We start from the raw sequence: 12,297 nt of genomic DNA on the forward strand, positions 1-12,297 counted from the left end.
CTGGTTGTTTGCTTTTTCTTTCCAAAAAGTGTTTATAGATACATAGGCAAATCAGTCCGTTAAATGAGTTGCAGAAAATGCTTGAAGAACAGCAACTAACCCACAATCCTACTCATACAAAACACGTCCCGCACTTGTCCACACACACACACACACACACACACACACACACACACTTAGTGTGTCCTTCCCAGCTAACACCCTTCTCTGCCCTTGCTTACGGCTGCCCTGGTATTAAATCCGAGAGCCAGTTGCCCATCGAATGCCCCGTCCGGCTGACACCCTCTTCCACTGCAGAGCGCCACTCGCTGGTGGGCTCTGTGTTTCTTGCAGTGTATCGACAATGAGCAGCCCTCTCCCCGCAGCCCATGTTTCGGTATTTGTAGAAGGGACACCGCAGACATTTCTTCCGTGAGGGTAGCCGTACGCCCTTGCCACTTCCCCGCACTCAAAACACCACTGCATGCATTCATTCGCCAATGGCCGAGCTGTCGCACACAATCATTCACGATTCCTTTTCGGGTCCACGTACAAAGCCCAAGCACAGTGCAACAAAACCTTACACAGTCATACTTGGGGTTGAAGTTGCATCCGTTGAGCGTTTTCGGGTTGCGCTCTGCGGCGACCCGGAAGTAATGGAACGTGTTACTTCCGGGTTTCGCCGCTCGCGCATGTGCTCAAAATGATGTCACACGCATGTGTGGAAGCGGTGAATCGCGACCCGCACAGATGCGTGTTGCGTTCGCTTCCGGATGCGAATGGGACTCCGGAACGGATCCCGTTCACATCCAGAGGTACCACTGTATACCCACACGTTGTCATCAGGCACACACACAAGCACTCTTGTTCTCTCTGCCCTCCGTTTGCCCACCTGGAGGAAATTCTGGAGCTCTGTACACAAACAACGTCCATTTGATTTCGATTTAGGAACTGCCCGCTCGCCCCTAGCTGCTGGGCACAAACATCCTTCTGTGCTTGGACGTGGAGCCGCGCGGACGGCCCCGGCCCCGGCGGGAGACGCCGTGAGGGCTCCGCCTCGCCCTGGCCGCCTCCCCCCGGCCGACGCTCCCCGGGTGCGGTCCAGAAAGGCCCCCTTCGGCTTTAAGAGGGAAGAAGAGAGGGGTGCAGTCGGGGGCCGTCTCTGGAGGGGCTGCCTCGGGTTTCGGAGGAGAGGCGGCGTGGGCGACCGTTTGTGACGCCCTCTCCTGCCGGGCCGCGGCCCTGCCCTGCTGCGCCATGGCCCTCTCTTGCCGCAAGTACCGCAGTTCGTCCCGGATGTCGGTGAGGACCCCAAGAAGCCGGAACTGGAGTTCTCTGTCGCGGGCCCGCTCGTCTCGCTGCTGGGCCCTCTCCTCTTGCCACATGGCGAGCTCCTGGTGGTACAGCTGGTCCCACTGGTCCTCCATGTCCATCAGCCGCCGGATGTTAGTCCGCCAGGTTTCCCGGCCACCCTCGCGCCGGCGGGAGCACCCCATCCCCCTGGGCAAGGCCCGCGGGGCGGGTGCCTGGTCTGCGTGAGGCGAAGCAGAGGATGGCAGGGACTCTTCGGTGAGGGCCCCGGTGTGCAGAGGAGACCGGGATTGCTGCTCCTCCTCCTGCTTCTCCCACGCAGGCCCCAGAAGCCCCCGGGGCAAGGAGCCCGTCTCCACGGCCTGGCTGGCCGCCTCCTCTTCCTCCGGCTGAGAGGGGTCAAGGGAGCGGCCCAGTGCGGGGACGTCAGTGCCCCCCTCGTGGTCCCAGTCTGAGTGGGCGTCCGCGTGGCTGAGGGCGTCCTCCGGCAGGGAGGCGGCCGACCCCTGAGAGTTGCACCTGCGGATAAGCATTGCGGCCTGCCGGCCGGACAACTTCAGATCTTCTTCGGCCGACAGCCGAGCTTCCAGCGCCGCTTGGAGACTCATCCTGCCCTCCGCCTCCGGGCCGTCCTGATCCTCTTCCTCGGAAGCGTAGGAGACGAGGGATTCGTTTCGGAGCTGGGGGGACATGGCGGACATTTCCGGGGTCCGTAGCTCTGGTCCCGATTCGGCTGCAACGGGTGAGAGAACAACATCAAGGCAGGGAATACAAGCCTAAGATAGACACAGACTCTGCCAAGTCCAGTCATGCATTTTGATGCAGCTGCTGCAAAACCTTCAGTATCCAGCTTTCTAAGAATTATTGGGCAATGCCGCATACAGGCTGCCAGCTTGATACCGTATTTTTCGCTCTATAAGATGCACTTTTCCCCTCCTAAAAAGGAAGGGGAAATGTGTGTGCGTCTTATGGAGCGAATGCAGGCTGTGTAGCTATCCCAGAAGCCAGAACAGCGAGAGGGATCGCTGCGCTCCCTCTCGCTGTTCTAGCTTCTGGCTTAGCCCCTCTCTTCCTTCCCCCACCTCCTGGAAAAGCCCCCAAGAGCCACGCTCCCTTTAAAGAGCCGTGCAGAGCATGTGTGCGGCTCTTGGGGGCTTTTCCCCGAGGAGGGAGAAGGGCAACCCGTCAGTGACGGAAAATAAGTGAAAAATAAGGTATATGTATTAATATATCTCACTATGTATTAATATATCATAACCAAATTTTGCACAGCGCTCCCAGAGATGAAGGAACAGGTTTCTCTCTATGTTTGGGTACCATTATGAACCAAGATGGTGGAAGGAACCTTTCAAAAAGGCATCGATTTTTAACTGCTTGATCTCAAAAACGGCACGGATTTTAACTGCCGAAATCAAAAGTTCTGGTTTCTCAGAACTGTCCAGCAATGCCGGGTATGAGACTGCAAGTTCATTCATAAACCGCTCAATTGCCCAAGTGGCGTGCAAGTATCAAACATAGTGCAAATTACGTAGCATGGATTTATTCTTAGCCTCACGTCTGCACCACCTGCTGCTTCCTCAGTTTCCCCCTCCAAATTCAAGAGGTGGGCAGTTAAAGACAGGCACTCATCCTGACCAGCTGCAAATTTCCACACCCCAGGATTTTCCAGCCGCACCTACAGCAGGAAAGCAATGAAGCTCAGGGGTAGAGAACAAGCTCTGCACCCAGTGACCCCATGACAGGGCCTTCTCTGTGGTGGCCCCCCGTTTGCAGAAAGACCTCTCTGACTCTTAGAAGACATCTGAAGGCAGCCCTGTATCGGGAAGCTTTTAATATGTGGTGCTTTTCTGTGAGTCTATAATTTGTTGGCCCAGAGCGGCTGGAGCAGCTGGACAGCATATAAATATTGTAATAAATATTATAATTCTTGTTATTGTTATGGCCAGTCCGTTTGCAACGGCTGATACCCACCTGAGCTGCTCTGCCCTTCGCCTCGACTGTATTCGCAAAGCATAGAGGAGGGGTCGGGGCTCTGGACCCCCACGCGAGGCACCAGGGAGCCCTCCACGTCAGGGAGGGAGGAGGGCTGCCCGTTGGTGTCAATGTAGATACTGGGGTGGTTGAGGCCCGGTTGCAAAGCTACAAAGGACTGCTTGAACGCTCCAGGGAAGAAAATCTCTGCAGGGCAAGAAAACAAGCAAAGCGTTGCATTATCCCTTGAAGTCAACGTCAGGCAGCGGTCAACAGCGGGAGAAGTCTCGTAGAAAAGGTATAAACCAGGGTGGATAAAAATCAATGATTTGTTTTTTTAATTTAAATGAATTTTTTTATTTAAATCAGGTTTTTAAAATTTAAATCGGATTGTTAAAATTTAAATTGGATCTTTAAAATTTAAATCGGATTGTTAAAATTTAAATTGGATCTTTAAAATTTAAATCGGATTGTTAAAATTTAAATTGGATCTTTAAAATTTAAATCGGATTTTTAAAATTTAAATCGGATTTTTAAAATAAAATGCTTTTGGAGGAAAAATCTTTCTAAAGATAGTTTTCTATTTAAGCTACATTCTAGTCCAAAGGCTATTCATCCGGAAATAAGGATTTATTTTAAGTTTTTCATGTGTGTTAAAACTCAGTCTGGTTTTTTTTTTTAAAAAACTGTTTAACCAAATCAGTTAACAAACGTGGATACATGGACACAAGACCAGACTCAGGGTGGCTAACATCAGGTATAAAAACAATTGATGAAAATGCAACTTAAAAACAAGATTAAAATACTACTTAAAATGCAGCCTCATTTCAGTGGAAGCCCAGATCAAAATCTGCTTGGGGGGAGAAAACGTCACATCTTCACCAAGGCCAACTATTCAGACTGGTCCTACGTGGGCCAGAAAAAAGCCAGGGAAGTCCCCAAATAGGAGTTCCATCACAGAAGGAGAAAGGAAAGAGGGGAAAGGGATCAGGCTGACTCCAAGCCAAAGGCCAGGTGGAACAACTCTGCGGAAAGAAATCAGATCCCGCAGGGTCCTGGTCTCATAAGACAGAGCGTTCCACCAGGCCGGAGCCATCACTGAAAAGGCCCTGGCTCTGGTTGAGGCTAATCTGACTTCCTTAGGGCCTGGGACCACTAGGGTGTTGCTGTTTATGGACCTTAAGGTCCTCCGTGGGGCGTACCGGGAGAGGCGGTCCCGTAGGTACGAGGGTCCTAGGCCGTGAAGCGCTTTAAAGGTCAAAACTAACACCTTAAACCTGACCCAGTACTCCACCGGGAGCCAGTGCAGCTGGAAAAGCACTGGGTGAATGTGGTCCCACGGCGAGGACCCCGTAAGGAGCCTCGCCGCAGCATTCTGCACCCAATAGAGTATTGCGGTCCTGAGCCATTTAAGGCTTTATAGGTCAAAATCAACACTTTGAATTGGGCCCGGAAACTAATTGGCAGCCAGTGCAGCCGAACCAAGATGGGTGCAAGATGCACAGACCGTCTTGCTTATATATACTGTATTTTTTGTTCTATAAGACGCACTTTTACCCTTCTAAAAACTACAGTGGTACCTCGGGTTACATATGCTTCAGGTTACACACTCCGCTAACCCAAAAAAAGTGCTTCAGGTTAAGAACTTTGCTTCAGGATGAGAAGAGAAATCGTGCTCCTGTGGTGCGGCAGCAGCAGGAGGCCCCATTAGCTAAAGTGGTGCTTCAGGTTAAGAACAGTTTCAGGTTAAGAACGGACCTCCGGAACGAATTAAGTACTTAACCCGAGGTACCACTGTAAGGGGAAATGTGTGTGCGCGTCTTATGGAGCGAATGCAGGCTGCGCGGCTATCGCTGAAGCCAGGAGAGCGAGAGGGATCAGTGCGCACCGATCCCTCTTGGTCTCCTGGCTTCAGCGAAAGCAGCGCAAAGCCTCCGGAGCGCAGCGGGAGCACTCTTGCCTCTTTGCTCAAGAGGCTTTGCGTTGCTTTCTTGTTTCCCTCCTCTAAAAACTAGGTGTGTCTTTGGCAAATGAAGATGATGGACTTTTCGGAGCTAGCTGACCTGACTGGAAGAATCCGCGACCAGAAAGAAGAGGAGTTTCAAGAGGACTGGAGGAAATTCAAGGACTATTTGAATAAATATTGTAATATAAAAAATTAGAAATGACTTGAAAGAAACAAATAGGCCTAGGATTAAATTAAGTTATAATTAAATAAATGGGATTCAGAACGTTAAGAAAAGTGAACAGGATGGACTATAATTGGAAATTGTTTTAGTTTAATAATGCTATCGGAAAGCTATTACTTTTAATTACAAGGAAACTCAGAAGGGAGGGATTTGAGGAAGTCAACCAAGATATTTAAAAGGTTGGATTTGTGAAGAATTAAGTTTGTTATTATTGTCTATCTGTTTATTGTTCCCCCCCTTCTTCTTTCTTCTTTTTGTGTAGCATCTTGCTTCGTGGTTTGTGTTATCACGGTGGAAAATCTAATAAAAACTTATTTTAAAAAATAAAAACTAGGTGCGTCTTATGGTCGGGTGCTTCTTATAGAGAGGAAAATACGGTGATAATAAACAGAAACTCACCCGGGTCCAAGACGATTTCGGGCTCCGAGTCATGCGTGGGCTGCAGGAAAGTGGAGGCCACCATTTTTTCCAGGGGCGTGAGGCGGGGCTTGTGGGGGGCCCCTGGCCGGTGCACTGGGGGCGGTCTCTTGGCCGTGATCTTTTTCTTGACGTCCAGCCTCAAGTCTCGCCATTTGTGCTTGAGGTCGTCGATGGAGCGCTCCGTATACCCGAGGAAGTTGACGCGGCCTTGGATCTGGGTCCAGAGCTGCTTCCGGCGGACGGGGTGAGCCCGGAACGATTCCGACCCATACAGTGCGCTAAAATGCCGCACTACATTCCAGACCAGGGTCTCTGTCTCGTCGTTGGAGAAGTTGGCTTTCCTCTTCCGGCCTGTCACGCTGGCCTGGGCTGCGGCGGCGGCGGAAGTGGAAGGGGGAGAGTCAAAGCGAGGTCCCCATTTGTCCCTCTCGGCCGCGGAGGAAAACATTGGAGTCCGCGAGCCAGCGAGAGCGGGAGGAAGCAGGGGCCAGAGCGGCTGGGGACTCCGCGGGGGCAAGGCTACGGGCCGAGGCTTCTCCCACTCCGCAAGGAAAAGCCGGCGGGATTCTGCGGGTGGCGTCAACCGAATGAGGACTGGAGACTCGCTCCGGAATCATGCAGTCTCGTTCCAAGGGCACCTGGAAGGGAAGGAAGAATGTGAGATGGACCAGGTATACTGGACCGAGGCCGTTTAGGGTTTTCAAGGTCAGCACCAACACTTTGAATTGTGCTCGGAAACGTACTGGGAGCCACTGTAGGTCTTTCAAGACCGGTGTTATATGGTCTCGGCGGCTGCCCCCAGTCACCAGTCTAGCTGCCGCATTCTGGATTAATTGTAGTTTCCGGGTCACCTTCAAAGGTAGCCCCACGTAGAGCGCATTGCAGTAGTCCAGGCGAGAGATAACCAGAGCATGCGCCACTCTGGAGAGACAGTCCGCAGGCAGGAAGGGTCTCAGCCTGCGTACCAGATGGAGCTGGTAGACACAGAATTGACCTGTGCCTCCTTCGACAGCGGTGAGTCCAAAATGACTCCCAGGCTGCGCACCTGGTCCTTCAGGGTGCTGACTGGAGTAGTTTGCTCAGAGATATGCAATGGTGGCTCATCTGCTACCAGGCTAAGTTCAAGGTATTACTACAGTGGTACCTCGGTTTTCAAACAGCTTAGTTCTTGAACTACTTGGAAACCGAACGCTGCAAACCCGGAAGTGAGTGTTCCAGTTTTCAAACTTTGTTTGGGAAGGCTGAATGTGCTCTGTTTTGAGTCCTGAACTTCCGTTTTGAGTGTTGTGCTGCTAATTTGTATTCTGAGGTGATACTTGGAGCTTATGTTTGGTGCTTTTGCTTTTGCTATTTTTTGTGTGTGTGTTTTTGTTTGTGTGGCTTTTCCCTTTTTGTGGCTGTGACTTGCGACTTTGTTTTTGTGACTGCGTGGAACTAAAAGCAGCGAAGGCAAAAGAACCATTAACGTTGTTTATTGCTTTCATTTTATGGATCAATGATTTTGTTAAGTACTAAAATCCATGTTAAATTTTTGTTTTAGGGGTTGCTTTTAATTGTCTGGAACAGATTAATCTGTTTTGCATTACTTTCCATGGGAAAGCGTACCTCGGTTTTGGAACGCTTTGGTTTTGGAACGGACTTCAGGAACAGATTCAGTTTGAGAACTAAGGTACCACTGTATTAGGGTTAAAGCCCTGAACAACTCAGGACCTGTTTACCTGCGAGACCACCTTACCCTATATCAGTATTATACCCTATAAGTCAGTATAGTAAAAGCTATGGTTTTCTCAGTAGTGATGTATGGAGGTGAGAGCTGGACCATAAAGAAGGCTGATCGCTGAAGAATGGATGCTTTTGAATTCTGGTGCTAGAGGAGATTATTGAGAGTCCCATGGACTGCAAGAAGATCCAACCTCTCCATTCTGAAGGAAATCAGCCCTGAGTGCTCACTGGAAGGACAGATCCAGAAGCTGAGGCTCCAAGACTTTGGCCACCTTATGAGAAGAGAAGACTCCCTGGAAAAGACCTTGATGTTGGGAAAGATGGAGGGCACAAGGAGAAGGGGACGACAGAGGACAAGATGGTGGGACAGTGTTCTTCAAGCTACCAGCATGAGTTTGACCAAACTGCGGGAGGCAGTGGAAGACAGGAGTGCCTGGCGTGCTCTGGTCCATGGGGTCACGAAGAGTCGGACACGACTAAACGACAACAATCAGGACCTGAACCCAAAGCCTTGTGGCTTCTAGCAAGTGGTATTCCAAAGCATTTTTGCCTTTGCCTGTGGAGCCAGAGCATAGACATCCTGACTAGTAGCCCCCAATAGCCCTCTCCCCCTCCACAAATATTTGCCCAGTCCTCTTTTCATGCCATCCAATTTGCCAGCCATCACAGCTTCTTGTAGCAGGGAGTTCCAGAGTTTAACTAAGCTCTGTGCAAAGGAGGACTGTCTTCCCTCAGTCCTGAATCTTCCAAGATTTGGGTGTCCAGAAGTTCTAGCATTATGAGAGAGAAACAGATGCATGCAACACACCTCGCTGGTTCCGGGCTTAGAAAGCACGGGTGCAAGCAGTTTTCAGTTTGCCTGCCCCGGGAAAACCCTCTTTTTTACAATGAATCGGGGCAGATGTCAATCTGCAGAAAACCCAACTGATGTTTGCTCCGATTCAGCAGTAAAGAGTGAGTTTTCCCAGGGGGAAACAGCAGAAAGGAAGATTTCCTAATGCACCACTGATATCTGAAACTCATTGCCACCGCGACTGCACCGTACACAAAATCAGTGGTAGGAGATAAGCTCTTTCTCTTTTAAACTATTGGACTTTGGGAATGAACGGAGAGTTCTGAGGAACTCAGAGCCCATAGCTATTTTTCTTACATTTTAGGCATTTCCACAAAAGCTTTTAAAACGACCGCTCTATTCCTCTGCATGTATGAACGCCATTAATGGTTTCCAGTATGCAGCTGTACTGGAATGTTTTAAAAAGACGTTTTAAAAAGACTTCTGGGAGAAGATTTATAACGAACTGAAAAAAATGTTGAAATATACATTTATTAAGAAACCAGAGGTCTTTCTTCTTGGAATAACAGGTTTAGAATTGCCCAAGAAAGATACTAAATTATTTTTGTATGCCACAACGGCCGCCCGAATATTACTTGCTAAAAATTGGAAAACACAAGAACTACCAACAGTGGAAGATTGGCAGATGAAGATGATGGACTTTTCGGAGCTAGCTGACCTGACCGGAAGAATCCGCGACCAGAAAGAAGAGGAGTTTCAAGAGGAACTTGGAGGAAATTCAAGGACTATTTGAATAAATATTGTAATATAAAAAATTAGAAACTACTTGAAAGAAACAAATAGGTCTAGGATTAAATTAAGTTATAATTAAATAAATGGGATTCAGAATGTTAAGAAAAGTGAATAAGATGGACTATAATTGGAAATTGTTTTAGTTTAAAATTGATATTGGAAAGCTGTTACTTTTAATTACAAGGAAACTCAGAAGGGAGGGATTTGAGGAAGTCAACCAAGATGGTTAAAAGGTTGGATTTGTGAAGAATTAAGTTTGTTATTATTGTCTATCTGTTTATTGTTCCCCCCTTTCTTCTTCTTTTTTTTCCTTTTCTGTTTTTGTGTATCATCTTGCTTTGTGGTTTGTGTTATCACGGTGGAAAATTTAATATTTTTTATTTATTTTTTGTAAAGACGTTTTTATTGTTCTGGCCGCTTGCTGTTTGCCATCCCGAGTTCCTTCAGGAGGAAAGGTGGAGTAGAAATTCAAGAAATAATAAATAGCCAGAACTAGAGTAGAAGCAAGACAGAGCAAATTTCATATCAAGTGCCTGTGGTAAGCTAATATACAGATTTTTCCATTCAGATGTCCGATACAGGAAAAACACAGAGGAAGTCTGCAAAGAGTACACACTGGCTGGGAAGCTAAGACCCAGACAGCTCAGCGGGACTTGCTTCTGAGCAAAAGTTGCGACAATTTGATGAGAATCCTTTTAGATTTGTTTGTGGGGAGATTAAATGGCTGCTTCAAAGGCAAAGGGCCTTAGCTCAGGGGCCTTGCGTGCATCGTCTCCAGCCAGGACTGGGGAAATTTCCCTGCCTATAACCCAGGAGAGCCACTGGCTGTCACAGATTCGCAGAGTTGGAAGGGGACCCCGGCAGCCATCTAGCCCAACCCGCTGCAATGCAAGAATCTTTTGCCCAACAAGTGGCTTGAACCCATGACTCTATGAGTAAATTTTAGACTCCTGGGGTAGCTCAATCAGTAGAGCTGATCAATTTTCCCCACATCTTTTGGGGGAACAGTTGCAAGAACTCCCAGCCACCTAATAACTGCACCACCAGAATGCGGCAGCTAGACTGGTGACTGGGAGCGGCCGCCGAGACCACATAACACCAGTCTTGAAAGATCTTCATTGGCTCCCAGTACGTTTCCGAGCACAATTCAAAGTGTTGGTGCTGAGCTTTAAAGCCCTAAACGGCCTCAGTCCTGTATACCTGAAGGAGCGTTTCCACCTCCATCGTCCAGCCCGGACACTGAGGTCCAGCTCCGAGGGCCTTCTGGCGGTTCCCTCCCTGCGAGAAGCCAAGTTACAGGGAAGCAGGCAGAGGGCCTTCTTGGTGGTGGCGCCCGCCCTGTGGAACACCCTCCCACCAGATGTCAAAGAGAAGAATAGCTACCAGACTTTTAGAAGACATCTGAAGGCAACCCCGTTTAGGGAAGCTTTTAATGTTTAATAGGTTATTGTATTTTAGTGTTTTGTTGGAAGCCGCCCAGAGAGGCTGGGGAAACCCAGCCAGATGGGTGGGGTATAAATAAATAAATTATTATTATTATTATTATTATTATTATTATTATTATTATTATTATTACCACCAGAATCTCCTGGCATGTAATTGAATCTCAGCTGAAAACAGCACCCCAGGCCTCTTCCTGCATCAACCCACAACCAGCAACAGGGTTTTGTGTTTACACTCCAAAAAAACTCACTTGGGCCTCAATGCCTCCTCATACAGGGGGAACGGGAGGCCCAAACGCTCCCTGAATCCGGTTTAGGCCTCCCCTCTGCTTCCCAAAGGATTAACAAGGAAACAAACAACTCCCCGCTGGAGAGGCGTGTCCACTCCGGATCCAGATTTCATTTTGCTGTCTGCACACACACACGCGTTAATTCGGATTCACTCCCGGGCGCTCGAGGGCCAAAACGGTGCGCCACCGTTTCTTTCCCCGCGTGGCACTGGCGCCGGGATCCTATTGTGGGGTGGCCAGGAAGGACCTCCAGGATCGCTGTCCTTAAACGCAAGCGGACAGAAGCCGTTTGCGGTAACTCAACAGGAAAAAAGCTCCTTTGTGCGGAGTTGCGCGCTAGCCTATCCCTTTCCGCAGGGAAGGGAAATCGACGGCAATAATGGCACATGCAGAAATTGAGAAGATCTCCATTGCAAGGCTCCCCTTCGTCGGCCACGCGGAGCCCGCTCAGCGCGCATCTAATTCGGATTTAAAAGCAACCGAGCCGGAGAGGGATGCGGGGCAAGGGGCGCAATCCGTCCGGGTTCTAGCGGCCTGGCGCATTTCAAAAGCTCCTTCAGCCTGCAAACATGACCACCGAAGGACAATAGGCGCCGCCACAGCTTAGCTCTCGGCGGCTGCGGAAGGGCGCGCGCGCGCGGAAGGGTGGGGAGGGGGGGGGATGGAGTTGTTTACAACTCTTGCCTGCCTGATCCGGATCCCACCCCCAAGCCTGCACCACGGGCTGCATGCAAGACCCGCGATCCCGCCCACCTTTGGGATTTTGGAGAAATCCAACAAGGGAAAAAAGAGAGATCAAACCAAGTCGCGCGTCTCCAAAAACTCCCGGCTCTTCCCCAAAAGGCCGCGGATCCGGTGCGGAAACTCACGCGGGAGCGAGCGAGCCGCCCGGCCCGGCGGCCTTGCTTCCGCGGAGGCGCGCGCGGGGACCCCAGAGTCTCCAGCGCAGCGCGCGCGCGCGCGAACAAAACCGTGCGCTCTGCGCAACGCGGATGCGGGCAGGGGCGGAGATTGCGCAGGAGCGGAGGTTGCGAGGGAAGAGGAGGTGGAGGAGCCGCCCTCGTGCTCGCCTCTCCCCCGGCCCCGGCTGCAAACCCCCCGCGCCCCTGGGCGGCGTGGGAACCGCAGCCTCTCCAAGCGCCCCCTTTCCTTACCCGCGCGCAAAGCTGCTTCTCTCCGCGGGCGCGCCAGCTTCCCCGCCGCCGCCTGCGCGTCTCCTCCTGCGCGCCCCCAACGCTGGGCGGAGGGATGCGCGCGTCTCCCTTCCCCCGCGCCGCCTTCTTTGGCTCTCGCCTTAATGGCTCCTCCCGACTCCGCGCGACGAGGAGGCGCAGGAACCAGGCGGCGGCGCTTCCTCCTGCGCCCAGGCGCGGCCGCCACTTGCCTCT

General features: G+C 50.6%; 1 protein-coding gene across 3 annotated transcripts; it reads right to left on the minus strand.

Moving 5' to 3' along the window:
- Nucleotides 1–12,257, minus strand: LOC114607490 (uncharacterized). Of its 3 annotated transcripts, none has more exons than XM_028750748.2 (4): nucleotides 12,064–12,257; nucleotides 5,850–6,508; nucleotides 3,262–3,468; nucleotides 1–2,023 (listed from the first exon to the last, which is right to left on the minus strand). In XM_028750748.2, the coding sequence occupies exons 2-4, from the start codon at nucleotides 6,316–6,318 to the stop codon at nucleotides 945–947; spliced, it is 1,755 nt and encodes a 584-aa protein (XP_028606581.2). In that variant the 5' UTR covers nucleotides 6,319–6,508; nucleotides 12,064–12,257; the 3' UTR covers nucleotides 1–944. The 3 variants fall into 3 exon arrangements, with proteins under 3 accessions (XP_028606581.2, XP_028606583.2, XP_028606582.2); XM_028750750.2 differs by lacking the exon at nucleotides 12,064–12,257 and adding an exon at nucleotides 11,779–11,878; XM_028750749.2 differs by lacking the exon at nucleotides 12,064–12,257 and adding an exon at nucleotides 11,663–11,771.
- Between the last annotated feature and the right edge of the window lie 40 nt (nucleotides 12,258–12,297).

Source organism: Podarcis muralis, chromosome 12, assembly GCF_964188315.1.
Source record: "Podarcis muralis chromosome 12, rPodMur119.hap1.1, whole genome shotgun sequence".
NCBI lineage: Eukaryota > Metazoa > Chordata > Lepidosauria > Squamata > Lacertidae > Podarcis > Podarcis muralis.